The 20,792-nt window shown below is 39.3% G+C and overlaps 1 protein-coding gene across 3 annotated transcripts; it reads right to left on the reverse strand.

Moving 5' to 3' along the window:
• Positions 1–8,867: 8,867 nt before the first annotated feature.
• LOC115010068 (nuclear receptor coactivator 5) lies at positions 8,868–20,257 on the reverse strand. Of its 3 annotated transcripts, none has more exons than XM_029434463.1 (10): positions 20,077–20,257; positions 19,821–19,907; positions 19,230–19,238; positions 18,020–18,093; positions 17,728–17,869; positions 13,794–13,993; positions 11,477–11,758; positions 11,169–11,333; positions 10,678–10,923; positions 8,868–10,318 (listed from the first exon to the last, which is right to left on the reverse strand). In XM_029434463.1, exons 1-10 carry the CDS (start codon positions 20,136–20,138, stop codon positions 10,281–10,283), a joined length of 1,305 nt encoding a protein of 434 aa, XP_029290323.1. In that variant the 5' UTR covers positions 20,139–20,257; the 3' UTR covers positions 8,868–10,280. The 3 variants fall into 3 exon arrangements, with proteins under 3 accessions (XP_029290323.1, XP_029290322.1, XP_029290324.1); XM_029434462.1 differs by having other exon boundaries at positions 19,230–19,244; XM_029434464.1 differs by lacking the exon at positions 19,230–19,238.
• Positions 20,258–20,792: the final 535 nt, after the last annotated feature.

A 20,792-nucleotide genomic window follows, 5' to 3' on the forward strand; every position in this document is an offset into this window, starting at 1 on the left:
TCATTGTTTAATGTCCCTCTTGATGGTGATGTATTTATTTTTCAAACTGCAATCTGCTATCGTCACTTTTCCTTGTATTTAGTTGCAAGCCTCTGACTGATCTTTTTTAGGAAACTAGTAAATTGACTTTAAAGTGATCAGAAATTAAAGAAAAATGGGAGAAAAGTAAGTGACTTGCAAGAATTGCAGGACATTAACTAGTTAGTAAACCTGCATGTTAGCTGGTGAGAATAGATAGCAAAGTCATTTGTAATAGTGCTATATCATCATTTATACTGGACACAATATTCTGCTTTGAAGTAATACATTTTTTTCAAAGTTTTTATTATAATGTCATATATAACTTGTAGATTTGTCAGTAGTAAAACAAGTAAAACATGAAATATGAATTTAATATAGCGTGTTGATGTCTTAATTTACTATAAGTGAATTTTTGTTACATAATTTAGTTTCAAAGTAAACAGGTTAAGTAAAATTTCCCTTCTGAAGATGTTGTGCCTCTATATAAAAAGTGGACATAGTCACCGCGACATCACCCATTGGTTGAATTTGAAGAGATATTTGAGGAATATAGTTTTGAAGCTTTGGGTCACCATCTTGTTTTTTTGCAGCCAGAAGTGACACGAGAGGTTTGAGTTCAATACAACTGAGCAGCTGAACAAGACTTTTCTAGGTGACCAAAATGTTACAATTAACATGAACTGAAAACACACTGTGAAAGAGTTAAAGTTCCAGGACGAAAACACGGAGAGCACCCAAACCGGACAACACCGGTTTGGATGCTCAGCCCTAAATGGGTCCATCATTTACAAAATGAACATCATGACTTCACACTAGCGATTGAGACAATAAACTCATGAGGGAAATGTTTACTGAGGTAATAAATCAACTGAGAAGAAGGGTCATTTTCTCATAGACTTCTATACAATCTGACTTCTTTTCGCCCCCTGCTGGATATATTTGAGAGACTGCAAGTTTAAGGCATTTCCACATTGGCTTCACTTTTCAGAGCTGGAGGTTGCTGTTGGTTGTGAGTCTGTCAACACAAATTACAGTAGACATGGTATCTCCAAAGACTATCAATTCTCTGAAAGTTGATGTTTGTACTTCAGTAATTTGTGACCGCCAGAAGGGAAAAAAGTAAAAATTATAGAACAATACAGCATGCCAAGGACTATGACAGTAAAGTAAAGCACGCACACGCACACGCACACGCACACGCACACCCACACGCACACGCACGCACACGCACACACACACACACACCACTGCTTGGAGGATTAAATCATTTGTGTGCGCGCGCGCGCGTGTGTGTGTGTGTGTGTGTGTGTGTGTGTGTGAGTGTGTGTGTGTGTGTGTAGGCTGGTGTAATGAGGTGAAGACAGTTGTCCATTACTTCCTGAGTTGATGGGCTCCTCTCAGCAGTGCTCCGACAGCTGGAAAAGAGGAGGAGGCACCAACAAGGAGACAATATCAGACACATTCATATACAGGACTGTCTCAGAAAATTAGAATATTGTCCTATTGCCCAAGTCAGACGCTTCTTCCGTTGTCTTGAGTTCAGAAGTGGCTTGACCATGGGAATACGGCTATTGTAGCCCATTTCCCGGACACGTCTGTGAACAGTGGCTTTTGATACCTGGACTCCAGCTTCAGTCCACTGTCTTTGAAGCTCCCCCAAATTCTGGAAGCGACTCTTCTTCACAATGCTGTTAAGGCTGCGGTCATCTCTCTTGGTTGTGCAGCGTTTCCTGCCACATTTCCCCCTTCCAACAGACTTTTTGTGGATGTGCTTTGAAACTGCACTCTGTGAACAGCTTGCTCTTTGAGACATTTCTTTTTGTGTCTTACCCTCCTGATGGAGGGTGTCAATGATGGTCCTCTGGACAGCAGTCAGATCAGCAGTCTTCCCCATACTTGGGATTTAGTTTACTGAACCAAGCTGAGTGTTTTTCAAGGCTCAGGAAACCCTTGCAGGTGTTTCGAGTTAATTAGACGATTCAAGTGATTCGTTGAACACCCTACTAGTATACTTTTTCATGATATTCTAATATTTAGAGATAGGATATTTGAGTTTTCTTAAGCTGTATGCCATAATCAGCAATATTAAAATAATAAAAGGCTTGCAATATTTCAGTTGATTTGTAATGAATCCAGAATGTATGACATTTTTGTTTTTTTAATTGCATTACAGAAAATAAAGAACTTTATCACAATATTCTAATTTTCTGAGACAGTCCTGTACTCACCCTCTGTGTGTTTGTCTCTATGACTCCCATTCTTACTTAATACCAGCAATAATAATATTACAACTTTATTTATAAAGCACTTTTCAAAGAAGTTTTGAATTGCTTTTATACAAAAAAAATACTTGCAAATAGTACAAATGTAAACTTTATGACAAGAAATAGTACTTTACCACAATGCATTTGCAGTTCCATAGTTTTATACAGATATTGCTAAACTTGAGTTCTTTAGGAAGTTCATTACAAATAACAATGGTTGAAAAAAAAAAACCCCACCAGTAAAAAAAAGAATAGCAAGACTGGACTGTTCTAGTCAACAGCGTTTACACTTATAGAGAGTTAAAAGTTCAGGTCAGTTTTTCCTTTAATGATAAAAACATATCTACAAGAAACTCTAAACAGTTGGATGCAAAGGCTTGGCTAACTCCAGACAATATTATTTGGGGCTTTCAAGATGATTAAACATACTTGATCTAACACTATTGTGTTTATATATTTGAAACTCCAAAAAAAGCTGGTTTTGAACTCATTCATAAGGAAAATATCATCGTGGAATGTAGAGAAATTAGCTCAAATATAAGTAAATGGGAGATCCTGACAATATGAAAAACTGACATTTCCTGCTTTAGGATGAAGTATTCAATTATTGTTGCATTACAATTACATTCACTTGATATGTATGTACATATATGTATGGTACAGTATTTGTGTAAATGTATATCTGTGATATGTATTGTAAATTGAGTAATGTTTTAGTTTGTGATGCAAGCTATATTTGCTACTTGTTGTGTGTCAAAAATAAATGAATGAACAAAAACTGCAAACACAACACAGAATGAGCAGTTTGGAGTGTTAATGTTTTCCTCCACTTGCTTCAGCTAAATAAGCCTCATTGAGATCAGATGACAGATTTACCACAATGTGAAAATGACATATTTCTCATATATTTAAACAATTTGAAGAGATTTTCTAAAACAATGTATACAATACATGTCGATAATAACCTCCCTATTCTATATCTTAACCATTAGTACATTTTGGAGTTTTATATATAACTATAATATTATGGAGTGGGCTGCATTTTTGTATAATGGGTGATCCTTCTCCAGTCAGGACTCAGATAGTCAGTCTTTGTAAATATTAGGAGCAAGCAGTGGTGGGCCGTCAGGGCCAGCAAGGCCTTCTCTGCTGGTCTAAACATCATCAGAATATACATTTAATTTTTATATATTTTTTTCACAAATATGTATTAAATTATTCCCCATAGTCTATTCTCTTCATTTCATAGCTTTCCTCTTGGTTGCGCTGCTTCCAGCCTCAGATCAAGATTTGGAGGTCTGGCCTTTATGTTAGAGCTTTTATCCAATTATATTTCAGCCATGATGTGTTGCCAGGGTCCAAGAAATCTGCCCTGAGGCCTTCAGAATCAACAGTGCGGGCGCCTGTCGCTTAAAGTGAACGGAGACAAAACTGTGGCGTTAACCAATCAAATTTCGAGTTTGGGACATCGGGGCCAGCTAGCAGGCGTACGATAACGTCAGCACGTGCACGTCTTTTGATTGGATACGCACTATTGAGGGGCAGAGCTATGCAGAGCTAGCAAACGTTGAACGAGCTAATTTGTGTAGATTTCTACAAGCTGTTTTTTTTCAACCCACAATGGTTGAAGGAGGAGAAGAGATCGATTTGGTCACAGATATAATTACAACGCCATTTTCAAGACGAACTTTTCAAGAAAAGATAGACATCGTGAGAAGAGAACGGCTTTGGCCGGGTTTGTCCGCCACTTTCAAATCACTAACTACGAGCAGTACCCCCGGCTCACAGCCTCCGAGAGGCACTGCACATTGTACTGCTGGGAATGCCTGCTATTTACAACTAAATGTTTCGTAAATATTAATATAACTCTGTTGTTAGGGTGATGCAACACCCAGTTATACTGCGTTTCTATCTAAATGTATAGTTTCTAGAGCCATGGTGTCATAATGATGGTATTAAGAGGTGGAATAATTCAGGTAGGACTGTGTAGAACATCACTGACGGCCTAGGTGTGAAATGCACGGCCCGCCACTGGGAGCAAGAAATAAGACTCAAAACAATCATGACAGGGTTAGGACTGCAAACTATTTCTACAATTCTGTCCTCGGAGTATGAAATAAAAGAGCAGGTATACGTTGCCATCTAGAGTTTAAAATCCATTACTTCACCATCAAAGCTTCTTTGTGCATTTTTGTGTATACATAGGATTTATTAAAAAGACTCTAATTCTCCTCAAATGTCCAGATAATAATAAGTTGCCTCCTCAACCCAAAAATTGCAGATGGTTTGTAGATGAAACACTACAAAGGTGCAGCCCATTAAAACCTTTTCATGTGTTTTATGACACTGAAGCACAGATTCTATAATGTACGTATGATTGTCAAATGTCTACAACTTGATATAAAGTATAAACCCCACGCACTATACCAGGGGTCGGTAACCTTTTTGGCTGGGAGAGCCATAAAAGCCAAATATTTTTAAATGTATATCCTTGAGAGCCATATATTTAATAAAATCCGAGTACTAAAAGCGGTATCAGTGTTTCCCCTACCATTGTCTGTGCGCCCCACTCTGATTTTTATTGATTTAATATTCACAATTCACTTTTCACATTGAACAGGTGCTCTTTTATTAAACAATCTAAACGCTTATGTTATTTATCAAATGTATGTGCACGTTTCTGTGTCTACTGCACTGGTGTCAAACTCAAGGCCACAATTATATCCGGCCCGCGAGAAAATATAATTTTTCTATCATAACTGGCCCGCCAGTTTTGGTAATTAAATCAATGCATGACACAACCACAGGAAAATACATATTTGAGGAAGTATCTAAATGTGTGAATGAAATGAAACTGTCCCGGGACAAACTGACGGGACTGACGACAGACAGGTGTGATGTGATGAAAAGAGCGGATTAGTGCAGGATGCGGGAGAAGATGCAGCGGGAGAACTGTGCAGGTGAGCTGACGGTGTATCACTGCATCACACACCAGGAAGCGCTGTGTTGTAAAGCTCTGGAGATGGAACATGTAATAAGCACCGTAACACAGACAGGAAACTTTATAAGAGTCAATGTAAGTCTTTTCCTGAGGAGATACATTCTGAACATGGCGGTGCGATGGCTCAGTCGAGGGAAAGTGCTGAATAGATTTTTTGAGTTACCTGAGCAAATCTGGCAGTTTTTAGAAGCAAAGGGAAACACACCACAGAACTCTGGGACGAAAAGTGGCGATGTGAGCTGGCCTGTTTGTGCGACATAACGAAGCATCTCACTGCTAAACCTGCAGCTTCAGGGCCGTGTGATCACGGACATGTATGATGCAGTGAGAGCCAAGCTGCCTGTGGGAGACTCTGATGCAGAAGGAAACTTTGGTCACTACTGTTTCCAAACACTGACAAACCATCTCCACCGCTGTGTTCCCGACTGCTCAGCAATCCGTTTGCAGTTGACGTGGAAACAGCACATGTGAACATCCAAATGGAGCTGATTGACCTCCAGTGTAACGACACACTCAAGGCAAAGTATGACTCTGTGGGCGCTGCAGTTTCCAAGCTTCACCCACTAAAGATGCCTTAATTTTGGCCCTCTCTGTGATTGAGTTTGACACCCCTAGTCTACTGCTTGCTTTGCGCAGTTTCTCCTCAGCTGTTTCGCGAAGGGCAGGGCTCCGCCCCCTACACACACACACACACACACAACACACACACACACACACACACACACACACAAACACGTGCGTACACAGTTACAGTCAGAGACAGAGTGGAGGAAAGGAGAGGGGAGAACTAACACAAAATCCGCTGCTAAATGTTTTACTTTAAAATGACACAGTATAATTATTTATTACTTGTTAAAATGTCAGCTCAAAATTGTCTGCGAGCCATATGTCATCGAAAGAGCCATATATGGCTCGCGAGCCATAGGTTCCTGACCCCTGCACTATACCAAATATCGAAAATATACGAAATATCGGCAATAGGTTGATATAAATTAACGGTATGTTGTTTGAAGGACGCAGACGTTACGCCGAACACGGCAGACATACACAGTTCCGTATGGCAGAAACGTATGCTGGCGTATATGAAAATTAACAAAAAATGTGTCAGAGTCCAAATACGTCCAACTTTTCCACAGCGGTGTTGTAGCTGACGTATACATAACGAATACATAACAAATTAATATACGTATGTCAAACATTGATAGCATATCACTTACCTATTTATAACGTATCAGAGCGTCTGGCCAACGGAGCTGGAAAAGTGCCATCTGGTTCACGTCATGCTGATGCTGGAGAACGGCTAACATGCTGAACGCTAGCTGTACTGTAGAAACACGTTTAATAAGTTACTCCGTCGTCAGACATAATATTAACATAGGGTACGAATAGGTTATCCACTCGTTATCAATAAAGTGGCTGTAGGATTCACCGTCAGCCGACGTAGCCTATATCTAACGTTCCTCTAACGTAGTCACGTAGGTATTCACGTACTATAGTTACGTAGGTAAATATTCACATACGTATTCCGTATTCACGTATGTCTAACGTCACGTAACGTATGCATATCTTATGAAGCACACGTCGGGTACGTCCAATAATTTTGAACATGCACAAAACATCAGCGTTCAACAACGCACCCCAGCGTAACACAGTGAGCTCTTAACGAATACTACTTATACCTTACCTTATATCTACGTAAACCAGCGTGCTGCCATATTTGTGTATATCTTATGCATTCGTTGGCCTGATACACTTTGTATAAGTAAGTGATACGCTATCAATAGGTTAGACATGCGTATCTGTATACGTTCACTTTTACGATCCGATCCGATGAAAAGTTGGACGTATTTGGACAAATTTTCGTGTGCGCCGGCATACGTTTCTGTCATATGCCTTAAACCTCTTGACTGTGTCTGTATGTGTGTGTGTGTGTGTGTGTGTGTGTGAGTGTGTGTGTGTGTGTGTGTGTGTAGATGTATAGATTGATGTATATATCCCGAGGGAAATTTAGGCATCCAGTATTTAGGCATCCAGTAGCTTAAAAGACAAATAACATTACACATCTGCCCCGCCCATTAAAAAGGCTGATATAAATACAAAAGTAAAAATACAGGCTGTTATAAATACAAACATACATACCAAACAAACAGTGGTTAATACACTGCAACATTAACCACTGTTTTTGGCTTTTCGTTTGAATTTGAATCTGAATCTGAATTCCCCTGCCATCACTGAGAGGAGTTGTACAGGGGGGGACAAAAGAGTTCTTGAGTTCTTGAGCATAAAACAGAATGAGAAATCCTTTATTAGTCCCACAACAGGGAAATGTACCTTGTTACAGCAAAAGAACATATGAAGTAAAGTGGCGAGTACACAATAGTTAAATAGAATAAAAGTAATATAAGTACAAAACAACACATAAGTGACTGCTTCGGCATTTGTATCTAAACCTCAGCCTCTTCTCTCTTCCCCACAAGCCCCTACATTTCTTGTAAACTTTCCAGCTCTGCCACTCAGCTCTCGCCCACCAGATGCCGTCGGTCTTTCCCAACTTCCCATTTGCACTTTTTGCTCATATTTAACCTTTATACCTCTGTACTTATTTTATTATGTCTTATGTCATTTGTGCCTTATTTATCCTTTGTAAATATGAGTGACATTTCTTATATAATGCACCATTAGAGGCTGACACATCTGCAATTTCATTGTGCTTGAATAATGACAATAAAGTTCTTGAATAATAATGAGTCTTCAGCAGTTTGAGTCCAAAGTTTAGTATAAGATTCCCTTTGTGTTCCACAGACACTGCTTCTTTGTTGAGACCAACGCTAGCTTCAGATAACGAGGACCGTGAATTTTGCTCCCCATCACTTAGGAAGTGCGTGAGGAAGGGATGTCTGAAAAGGAGGACTGATTACAGCAAGCAAGAACTGTTTCAAAGTTCATATTGTGCATAGGTGCCCTCTTGGATGCCTGGATAAAACACATAAAGGCCGCCCTACAAGCTAGAAACCGTTCTGTGCATTAAGTTTGCAATGAACTTAATATTTATATACAGCGCAATTATGTTTTTATACTATTTCAGTCGTTAGACATACGGCTGTGGCTCAGAAGGGGAAAGGTCATACATTAATCACATTGGTTGTTAAGCTAGAAAAAAGCCATATAAAATGTAGGAAAAACCCAATAGAGGCCTTTTGTCTCTTTGACCTCGTTTGTTTCCTAAGGCAACTCTACGTAATATTCTGAAGATGAAATATGTTACTTATCTCTAGATTTGAACACTTTTCCCTTTTGGATGAAAGACTATCTGATGCTTAGTGCTAAAAACCTCTAATGACATTCACTGCAATTCAGCGTTGTAAAACAGTAGTCAGTATTGACAAGGAGAGTGTATATTTAATAAATGTAAGTTTTTATTTCTTATGCTTACTTTTGTTTTGGACCAAAAAAAAAAAACAACATATTTAAACATTTGTAGACGTTTCCTTTGAAAATATAATCACATTTCCCCTTGTTCAACATTTACTATTTATATAGCTTTAAACAGTACAGGATTTAAACTTTATCTACAACACAGATGGAAATGTTGAGCAGTTTAAAATAAAGTTTATTCTCACAAATGACTTCTTTCTGGTGAGTAATCCGTTTCCAACTAAATAAAACAATTTTAACCACATTTACAAATTTCACAAGGATTTCCTCAAACTGAAAGTAACAAACACGAGTACAAGCTGTGAACGGTTGTCGCTTTACAGTCTTTCAAACTGTTATTAACCAAATAAAAACACTACAGCTTCTGGAAATGGGTCAATAGCTATAAAAACAAAGCAAGTCAGAAAAATGACAGAACAAAAATACTTGTCGTGGTGTCCCTGAATTATAAGCGAGAATGAATGGGATCTGATCTGACTGTCTTGAACATGAACTTTTTTTCTAAACTGCATCAGTGAAATGTAAACACAAATGTCCTATACGTTTTATCAGTATCATGATGTTCGTCAACATTAGACACTCTTCTGTGAAGACGATACAATATTTGTTCACTTGGATTTTGCATAAATTAGTGACAAATAATAATAATTCCTATATTCCTTCAAGTTTTCCTGGCAAACATTACAAGCTGCCTCTTGTGCTTTAATGTAAATCAAAATGGTCCATTTTTATTTTTGATTACGAAACAAAACTTGCAGATGTTGTTGGGCTTTTACTACCGAAGTTTATTGTTCTTCTTAGGTCCAAGTGTCACTACTCTCCCTGGAACAAAGGGACTACTTCTCCTTATGTCAAATAAAATGAGATTTTAATTAAATGTAATTTGAGCCAACAATACAGCGGGTGAAAACAAACTTTTAATTGTTGCAATTCTTACCTCAAGAGAATCCGAGAGAATCTTAAGCACCATCTTGAAACACTGTATACAGACGGTATGCTACTCATCACCCTAACCCTATTTCCATTATATACAAAATAAATTAAAATCCTATTACGCAGCCATCCATTGGTGACCAAGATCCTTTGAGCATTCAGCTCGGCAAGTCAGATGTTCGATGTTTATCCTGTACAGCGTGGCAATGTAGCCGACACCAAGTTCATGGAGTCTAAACAGGCAAACTGGAAGTGAGGAACATGTTGTTTTTAATGGGATGACTCCGGGGGAAAAGCACATCATACATTATAAAGAAAAGAAATTAACAATGATGACAGCGGGATCTTGGAGAAGATGCTTAAAATCATCATTAAAGTCATTAGAATATGCCATTCTCCATCAATCCATCCACAAATAGATAATATCTAACAATAACCACAATCTTTTTCCTTCAAACCAAGTGTGTTTACGATTTCTTTTCTTCTTTTTCTAAAAAGGTCAGAACAGGTTTCCTACACAGGCGCCAGGAGTCTTCTGTTCTTGAGTTTGGTGAAATGTTCAAAACACTGCTGCCACTTGGAGCCTGTGTGTGTGTAACAGTGCAAGTGCATGTCTCTGTCATTTGTTAGTGTCGGGGGCCACCCGGACGTGGAAGAGGAGCACCTGATCAGAGGGAGAGGAAGAAAAAACAACAACAATGTTACACAGGTGAAATTTAGGTTTATTTTCCTTTTATATCCAATATTTTGTTTTAGGTCACAGTATTTCTATATTAATAATAATAATAATAATAATAATAATAATAATAATAATAATAACTATTTATAGGACCTTTAAAAACAGAGATTACAAAGTGCTTTGACAGACAAAGCTGAGTACAAGGCAATATAACAATAAATGCTGGATTGTAATCTAAAATCATACTGATCTTAATGTAAGTTGTACATACATCTCATAAAAAAGGACAAAAATAATCTATATAAAAAAAGACAAAAGGTGAAGGGAAAGTAGAAGTGACTCACCTGGAGAAGCGAGAAGTGGAGGGCGGGAACTTTTTAGAGAAGGCGGGGCTCCTCTACCAAGATGAGGGCCCCTGGGGACTTGGTGGTACAGGGGAACGTGGTGGAGTAGGGGCCCACGAAGCACAGAGGGGGCACCGTAGAGGTTGTGTGAGGACAGGAGGCCTCGTGAAGCTGAGGACCCTAATGACGGACCAGAAGGTCGATGCAAGGACAGTAGAGGAGGTGGTTTGGTTTTGGGATAAGAGCCTTAAAAAAAAGAGACAGAAGACATAAAAACATTATTACAAGACATCATGACAGGAAAACAAAAAAGGCAGTTTTTTTTTTTACCGTTTACTTTTCTCAAACTAGTGGCTACCTGGTCGGTGAGAATTAAGATTTCATTTCATTTTCCATTTGGTCAACTTTAATATGTGCACTGTGAGACCGATCCAGACTGAATAGAAACCAAACAGACACAAGTGCATACCTAGTGAACTCTGTAGACTAACCTGGTGAAGGCAAAAGAGGTGCGGGTGGTGGGGGGTGGTTCATCATGGGCCCTGTTCCGCCTGCCGACTGGGGCTGAGGAGGTCCGGGTGGAGTGGGGAGCAGAGGAGGCGGTTTGCCCAGTCCTGGAGGTAACATGTTACCCCTCTTCCCCTCAGTGTGGGAAACTGGAGACAGAAAGGAAATAATAAAAAATTAAACAAGCACAACAGACAGGAAAAAAACAGATAAGGAATTAAGTGCAACCTGTTATATTGACCGCGCTCTTTGAGGTACTGTATTTATATTAGTAGTAATTTATTTAGCGTACCGCCTTGTGTGTGCTCCTGCCGAGAATGGACATACTCAGAGATGATTTGCAGCTCCTCGTGGTAGAGATGCACCCCACCGGCCAACAGCAGGAGCAGCTGACGGGTTTCGGAGGGAACAGTGTAGCGCTCGATCTTTTCTCGATCTAGAAAATCATCCAGCAGCTGTGACGCCTGTGCTGCACTGTCCGCGGGGTCCCTCGACGGGCGCTCTTTGACGAGTCCGCGACTGTACTCTGTTGCAACAAAGTCCATGGCCTGGTCTTTGGGCATGTTGCGATGGACTGGGAGGGGGGGGAATTGGAATGTTAATGGTGAGGTGTCGGGGGACTGAAGGGGAAGAAAGAGGTGAAACAAGACAACCCAAAAACTGTAGAAATAGCAGTGAAATCAACGGGGTTGTAACAGGTCACTTCGGTCATACTGAAATCTGTTTTGTTTTAATGTGATGTTGGGGTCAGCAAATTCCACTGATAAATTCGCAAGTTGTGTTTTTCTTGAACACAGGGGCAGAAGACGAGGGGCAATGAGGAGCATGCAATTTGTAGATGTGCATTTATCAGTAACTATCCTTTCTGCTGCATTATGTTCCTGGGCATAAAAGACATGATTTGGAAGCTTTTTTTTTTTTGTTTTTAATTTGCATTCAGACATGTGACACAAAATCACAAGGACTAAACTTTAGATGATTTGTGTGTTTAAATGATCAAGTGCAATGCATAATTCTTTTATTATATTTGCTTTAAGACATGCATTAAAATGATTATATTTAATTGATTTTATTCATGTTGTGGTGACAAGAATGTATTTGTTTATTTTGTGAGCAGCATCATCATCATCGTGGAACATTACATTGCTTTGCAGTTTTGATGTACTCGTATTATATAATGCATATTATTTGCAATTTGTATTATGCAGATTTGTTTGTGCATGGTGCGCCATTTAATAATGTGTATTTTTACTTTATGTAATTATTTTCATTGTAAAATGTAGAAATAACTGTGTGGGAAACACTTCTGCATGGTACTTGTGTCTTTGTTAATCAGTTTTATGCAGATGATGTAGATATTGATTGATAGATATAGATTGCATATTGTTTTATATCGAGTCAACTTAAGGAAAACTATGCTTAATTGAAACGTGTGTTTTATTTTCATAGCCCTGGCCATCAGCTGCATTGGTTATGATTACATCCTTCTGATCATAATAATTAATGAGGATCCAAACGTGACAACGTGGCTAAAAATGAGGTCCTATGGTGACACAAGAATGTCCGATCAGATAAGTGTTAAAAAAAAAACGGACTTTTTACAGATCAGCGCCCCATTAACAGTCCATCATTCAAAGTTGAATCAGGATCTCAGTCTGTAAACTGAAAGGTTTACAACAGATAGTACGAGTCACAATTGTACAGGTCATTTTTTAAACTGACCTGCGAGTTTGTTACAACTTGCCGACCACTTCTGATTGTTAGCAATGTAGCTACATTCAGAGACTTCAGTCAAGTAAAATATCATCATAACCAATAAAACAGATGGCCAGAGATAAGAAAATAAAACCTAAATTGTGTTTAAACTAGTTTTCCTTTTGACATTTTGCGAAGTTTGCTGATTGACTTTGGATACCACTCTCACGTCTGTACACTCATGAAGCTATAGTAGCAGTCGGTTAGGTTAACTGCCCAAAGGGTAAATATTTCTCCAGGGTGCAGTAGCTTCCCAGTGATGACAAGATAAGAATAATCCCACAAATAACCCCTTGTGCAATCTCAATGTGCGGGTTTAAACACTTCGCTCTGGCAGTTTGAGGTTTTTGAACAGATTAAATAAACAACGATATAATACATTAATAAATGGGCTTTAGAGGCGCTGGTAGCTTCATTTCTATCAGACAGATATGAGGCTGGTAACGATCTTCTCATATGACCCTCGACAAGAAAGCCAAACTAAAATGTGGAACTACCCTCTTTCACATAGCTACTTTTTTACTACCGGGCTTCATTCAGTTTGTTAAGTATGTGGCAGCCAGTGGATGATGTGCCAGCAGAGTGCCATTAATGCGTGTGTATGAATGTTGGTTTGATGGACTGGATGCATTTCAGAATTGTAGCTTTAGAACTCTACATGTCGGTGTGTTAATGGGAATATTTCTTGTTTTTATTTGGTTTCATGCTAAATCTATTTCAGATTTTGTTTTCAAAGATGTTGGCGGAATATACATAAGTCGTAAACTGCATTAGACCATTAGTTAAAAAAGGGATGGAGGGTTGTAACCGAGGTGGCTTGGCTACGCTTGAAGGAATGAGGGGCAGGGACTTACTTTTGAGGGATTCTGAGAATATGATAACAGTGCAGGAGGACAGAGCTACGTTTGTATGCTCCACCAGAATACATAACGGCGAGCCGTCTGCTCGGACATCCTGCAGAGCCCGGGTCAGGCCTGATTCCGCCTGAAGGTAGAGCATTTCCACTGACAGGCCACGCTCCTGCAAGCACTGGCTTAGCGATTTGGGGTAATCCCTTTGAGAGGAAGAGAAACACTTTGTTAACTTGACATTTCTATATTAAGTGACTCAGGTGGCAGATAGAGAAACTGTATAACGTCCATCTCTGAGATTGTGTTTTACCAACAAAAAAACGTAATCGTAAGTCATAATTCCTTTTGTGTGGTGAAGTTTGTTTATATGGATCTTTATTTAGACAGGACCAAGTGTAGTATTAGGTAGAGCTTTGTGTGGGACAAACAAACGTGTTTGGCTCTCATAGATGTATTTAGTGTTGTAGTATGTGTTTAGGTCATACATTAGGTGAAACAGAAGGTCTTATTCTTATAGAAGACTTCAGTGAATTTGTTTGTTTTGAATTTGCAAAGAATGGTGGACCTTCTGTCAAAGGAAAAACCTACACACAAAGACAACTTTATAACTGTTGTAACAGCTATTGGCAGTTTGTGTTTTTGAGACCACTGTGTTGAGATGTTTGGTATCGTTGTGGATAAATGTCTGGATGTGGAAGAGTTTGGTGGGATTTGACATTATATTACATCAAGGGTAAATGTGATGTTTTCATATTAGTCCCCACGAATCAATGAGCCCGGGCATCTTCCCAGATGTACGCTTTGCTCAAACATTCAATAACCTCACAAGGTGAAATCTGTTAGGAAAGCAGAAGTAGGCAAAGCCTTTTGAGAAACATTGGGCGAACAAAAAATAAAAATAAACTGCATCTGCTTGCTATTAGCACTTTGTCAGTTTGTCTGTACGCAGTGGCCAACCTGAAGGTCCTGTCACACATATCCGTAAGACAGAAACTTATGCCGGTGCATACGAAATATCGGCAATAGGTTGATATCCATTAAGGGTAAGTTGTGATCGTTCGAAGGATGCAGACGATACGCCGAACACGCCAGACATACGTCCCTGTCACACAGTTCCGTATGGCAGAAACGTCTGCTGGCGTATATGAAAATTGGTCAGAGTCCAAATACGTCCAACTTTTTGACAGCGGTGTTGTAGCTGACGCATACATAATTAATTAATATACGTATGTCAAACATTGATAGCGTATCACTTACTCATTTAAAACGTATCAGAGCGTCTGGCCAACGGAGCTGGAAAAGTGCCATCTGGTTCACGTCATGCTGATGCTGGAGAACGGCTAACATGCTGAACGCTAGCTGTACTGTAGAAACACGTTTAATAAGTTACTCCGTCATCAGGCATAATGTTAACATAGGGTAGGTAATAGGGTATCCACTCGTTATCAATAAATAGGCTGTAGGGTTCACCGTCAGCCGACGTAGCCTATATCTAACGTTCCTCTAACGTAGTCACGTAGGTATTCACGTACTATAGTTACGTAGGTAAATATTGAACTACGTATTCACGTATGTCTAACGTAACGTCACGTCTGCATATCTTATGAAGCACACATCGGGTACGTCCGGTAATTTTGAACATGCTCAAAACATCAGCGTTCAACAACGCACCCCAGCGTAACACAGCTGAGCTCTTAACGAATACTACTTATACCTTACCTTATATCTACGTACACCAGCGTGTTGCCGATATTTTGTATACGCCATATTTTTGTATGAGTTATGCATTTGTCTGATACATTTTGTATAAGTAGGTGATACGATGTCAATAGGTTAGACATGTGTATCTGTATACGTTCACTTTACCGAGCCGATGAAAAGTTGGACGTATTTGGACAAATTTTCGTATGCGCCGGCATACGTTTCTGTCATACGGATATGTGTGACAGGGCCTTAAGCAAGAGTAGTTTAGCAAAAATATTAGTGTTTGGAATGTACCAACCGCAAAAATGACGGAGGAAAATACTTTTTTGTTGCAGGTTATGTTTTATGGACATAGTATTACACAGTATAAAACATTTACTTAATACTTGATTACAGCTCATTGACATGCATGTATTTTCAGACTTAAAAAAAAGGTATAATGAGCAGTTGTTACGCCCACTATGGCACTGGTAAATTCAGTCAATTTTGTTGTTTAGGTAAAATATGCAAGATATCCTGCTGATAACAAGAACTGTCCCGTTGCAGACACTCCAATTTGCACTAGGCATCATAGCAGTGTTAGCGCCATTAGTACTTAAAGACAAAGCTGCCATATCTGGCCGAGCTCCATAGTCTCCATTTGTGTACGAGGATCTTGTGCGTGAATTCATTTGTGATGTTGCATAGCGTAGTGAGTGTAAAGGCTTTATGCACGTCTACTATTACTTTGTACATAAGATGCAACAATATTACCATTACGTTGGATCATCATTTGTCACCAAATGGGGGAAAAGTAGTTCAATTGAAAAGGTTTATTTAGGAGCTTAGAACATCCACTGCTGAACCATAAGCATACACGTTATGTTGTTAAAGGATTATCATAATATCATGAAAAGAACATTTGACTTGTGTGCGTAGCATGTCACTGGTGCAACAATAGAAGTCTTTTGAGAGAATGTGTGATCCAAGTCCTATTTTATATGTACATTAAAAGTGATTGCAAATGTTATTTAATGGCATGTAGATCAGACTATATTAAACAACTTTTAAACATTGGTGGAATGTTGGAGAAATAAAAGTAAATACAATTCTGATACACATGTATTCATGGGTGTGGATTTGGATAAAGGTATAATTAATGTTACACCTGCATGATACTGTACATTTGTATTTATGAGAGACGGCTTTGAAGTCACAACTCTTAATGTTCCTTCTTCGTGTGAGCACGAATGGTACATAGAAATGTGTCTTTTCAGACAAATACGGAAATTTAGCACCTCACTGTAGAGCTCTGCATACCTACGAGCCAGTGGGAGTGCCGCTGTAAAATAATTATTAACACAAACACAGGGCCAACTGGTTCTCTTTAACAGAACAAATGCAAGACTGATCCAGCAGTTGCTTGTAGTTAGGGTTGTAGAGTTGAGTGCTTAAAGAGGATAATAGTTTACCACAAAGAATTCTAATCTACAGTGCAATCTGTAAAGTGTAGGACAGTGACGTGACATCTTTGCTTTATTGGCTCTGTACTCCAGTACTCCGCTAATTTTCTGATTTAATATGCGTTATCGTGCCGATAAACTGCAGTATTAACATACTCTATTAACTTTAGTGAACCAAACATAATTGGACAGATATAAAAATAATATAAAAAAGATAAGGCTGGCGATTATGTACGTCTGTTATAGTTCAGAAATTCCATAAAAAGACCAACAAATTTCAAAACCTTTCGACATCCGAAGTGCAATCCACTGACTTTGGCCCAAGGATCAGAGAGAATTTGAATGCAGTGATGCAGCAATAAACATGGACAAAGCTTTCATATAAAAGCAATAAAGTAAACCAGCAGAGTAAACTAACTTGAAAACTGAGTAAAACTGAGTACGTATAAAGTGTATTACTGTTAAGTGAAACATAATACGATCCCTGCCTTTTACCGATTTAGGCATAGAAATGTTTATACAGTTGTCATGATGGAGAAACACGAGATGAAAACGAGGCCCAGGTGTGAAATTATCCTTTGGTACAGTATGCACAAGGACATGTTTTGTCTTCTTACATCATTACATATTATAATATTGATTCAATGGTCATCCGTCACTGGCAGGTGAGCCTAGGAGCATTTGTTCTAGGCTCCCCCCCAACATCTGACAGTCTTGTCTCAGCAAAGTATAAACCCTGCAAATTTCCACTTCAACTAGTTGTGGTTAAGACTTTAGTTATAAGTACTCACAGGCACCGGTTGGTGACAGAGAGGACCACGCAGTCGGCCGGCTTCTTCTCCTCCTGCACCTGTCTGTAGAACTTCTGATACAGGGCTTTACGTCTGTCTGCAGGACCGCAGCCGTCTGGCTTGGCTGCCTTGGCCGGCTTGGCTATTTAAACGTGTGAACCAATAGGACACCAGTTATTGAAGAAATGCAAGGAATTAAAAGACAATACAAGGTTTCTTGGTGAGCGCCTCGTACAAAAATAATTGAGTAGTGCAACCTCGTTACTGTGCTTTTATAAAGAAAAGGTCTCACCATTTGGCTGATGCTTGTACCCCTCGTACTTCACACTTCCACTGTAGTTTTGAATTTGCTCCAGTTCTTCATAACTGTAAGAGAAGCGGTAAAACAGGAGCATCTTTTAATGTTACATTTTAATGAGGGAGGCTTTTCTATACATGTGATGACTTGATTTGATTAAAGATGTTATAAAGACTGAGGGTAGAGTTTCTGAAATCATGACTCTATATCCAAACAAGTGGCCCTTTCTTTCCAAATTAAATGTGCTTTAAAAGAACCTGGGTTGAATATACTTCAGTCTTTGATGTTGCCGTCTGGTTGATTGTTTGGTCAACACAAGCAAAGCAAACGTTTCAATTTATGTTTTACTTAAACAATCAGATTTGAATTGCTGCAATAATTGGGTTGACAAAATAATTTGGGTTATTATTCTACAAAACTCTGTCTCTTGTGATCCATGACGGTAGAACACAGTTCAATTTGATTATGATAAATAATTTCAGATACATTTAAGTCTTGAAATATTTTATTAGTGTAGTGTTATTGATTTAAACCCTATCAGTTAACTCTATTTCCAACAAATATTTTAAATGGACATTTTAAATTTGCGCTAAAACTATTTATCCTAACTGCATCCTAAAATGACAACATGAAACTCGGCTAAGAAGTGAACAGTTTTAACTGGAACTGTCCATTTGGTAGAAAACTGTTCCAATAGAAACTGAAGGGCTCTCCCATCCAAGACCTTACTATCAACATCGGCACCTCGGTTGTAACCTCGACGTCTCTACTGAGCTAGAAGGCAAAGCAGGTTCTTGTCCAGGCTCTTGTCATCTCACCTTGACTACTGCACTCCCTCCTGGCTGGACTATCTATATGGTGGCATATGTGCCATCCAACCTCTACAGCTCATCCTGAATGCAGCAGCCCGACTGGTCTTTAACCTATTCAAGTTCTCCCACACTACACACTGCCTGAATCTGCTTCCAGACTCTGGTGCTGGCCTACCGTGCTTTGACTGGATCAGGCTCTTCCTACATCCAGGCTATGTTCAAAACATAAACCCCAGCTCGCTCATTTCGCTCTGCATCGGTGTGGGACTCAGATACCCCTCAAATAAAACCAGCCTGTTTGCTATCCTGGCTCCAAAATGGTGGAACGACCTCCCATTGATATCAGGTCAGCAGAAAGTCTTCACACCATCTGTCACAGACTGAAAACCCACCTGTTTCGACTGCACCTTGGTCAAAAAAAAGAAGAAAAAAAAAAGGAAAAAAAGCTTATTTCTCTATGTTGCACTTACATTGGTTTGGCTTATTTGAAGCTATTGTACTTGCAATACTCTTGCTGTTTGGAGTTGTATCCTCAAGACTGTTTGCACTTATTTTAAGACACTTTGGACTAAAGCGTCAGCTAAATGTAATGTCCACAAGTTGGTGAACTATCCTTTACAGCAGCAGTTACAGAAATACATTGCATTATCAATTGATTAGAAATCTGAACTCTTTGATTATAATCATGGCCTGAGCATCTACGAGGTAATATCATATAACAGGTCATGTGACTGTGGCTAAATTTGTCTTTCGACTTCAGTTGTATTATTGAATGGTGTTGTGCTGCGTGCTCACACCCTTATCTAAACATGTCACTCTCTTGTCCATTATTTCAAAGAGATCTTTCAAGAGAAGAGCCCATGTGGAACTGCGAATAAAGCCGGCTGGATTGTGATCCACGTATTATCCAATAACTACCACTCAAACACTGCAGACTACTGTTATAACATAGCATATTAGAATTTTAAAGCGGGTAATGTTACCTGTCCAGGGCATCCTTCAGCTCTTCCGTCCTCTCCTCTCTGTTGGGGTAAGGCGCTGCTCTCCGAAACAGACGCAGTTGTTGAGCACTGCACAACACAAGAAGGAGTTTTAATGTGTGCCTTATCAAATACAACTAACCTTTACTGACGTTAACTCGAGTCCGTTTGCAGAAACCCGTTTTGTTTTCTACTGTGGCTGGTACCTAGCATGTCCGCTGCTAATGCTAAACTTGCTACTGAGAACCACTCGGCTTACCTTCCATTTGGGTTCGCTGGTTGCCGCCGGGAAGCAGCAGACGATTTCACCCAAGACGACATTTTATCTGCACTGCAACTTCACCCAAATACACCAACACTTCCAAAGCTTTTGATCACAGGGAGAGAAAAAAATATTTCCTGACGGTACTACACAGTGCTCTACTACAACCCTCCCTGTGGTGGGGAGGAGACGGAGGAAGAAGAGGAGGAGCAGCTCTTCTTCTGGCTGTCGACCTGCCAGCTAACATGTGTTTTAGCGCCACCTACTGGAGCAGTGGACGTTGGCTGTTAAATCAAACCCACAACCATGAATAAAACAGGAAAAAAACCTAGACTGTATAACGGATGATGCCTTTCAACATGTTTTGATCCTTCTGGGATGCTGCAAGTTTTCCCATACCCATCATTATACACCTCATATGTCAGACCCTCTCCCATGGGGTGGAGTTTAGAGCAACTATGGAAAAGGCTGGGTATACTTATCATGTATAGGCCTACATAATGGTATTTTTGTACTTTGCTTAGGATGAACCTATGTAAACAATTTAGGGAGATGTTTCTCTTTCTGTAGAAAGCTCCATTGAGAGTAGTAATAATAAGTAATAATTTCTATAAACAGATTGTGTGAATAATGCATTCATATGATTCCAGATAAGTTTGAAGATTGCATAAAACCTAGCCTACAGCTGTCATGAAAGGCGTAAGTAGTAGATA

This window comes from Cottoperca gobio, chromosome 6 (assembly GCF_900634415.1).
Source record: "Cottoperca gobio chromosome 6, fCotGob3.1, whole genome shotgun sequence".
Taxonomy (NCBI): Eukaryota; Metazoa; Chordata; class Actinopteri; order Perciformes; family Bovichtidae; genus Cottoperca; species Cottoperca gobio.

Bases quoted from the DNA above. Each gene is read 5' to 3' on its own strand.
- LOC115010068 (XM_029434462.1), bottom strand. From the start codon at position 20,138: ATGTCGTCTTGGGTGAAATCGTCTGCTGCTTCCCGGCGGCAACCAGCG. The intron at 17,870-18,019 runs GTGAGACCTTTT...ACGTTTAAATAG, and splicing joins GTACAAGCATCAGCCAAATG to CCAAGCCGGCCAAGGCAGCC. The intron at 11,759-13,793 runs GTAAGTCCCTGC...CCCCCCTCCCAG, and splicing joins ATTCTCAGAATCCCTCAAAA to TCCATCGCAACATGCCCAAA.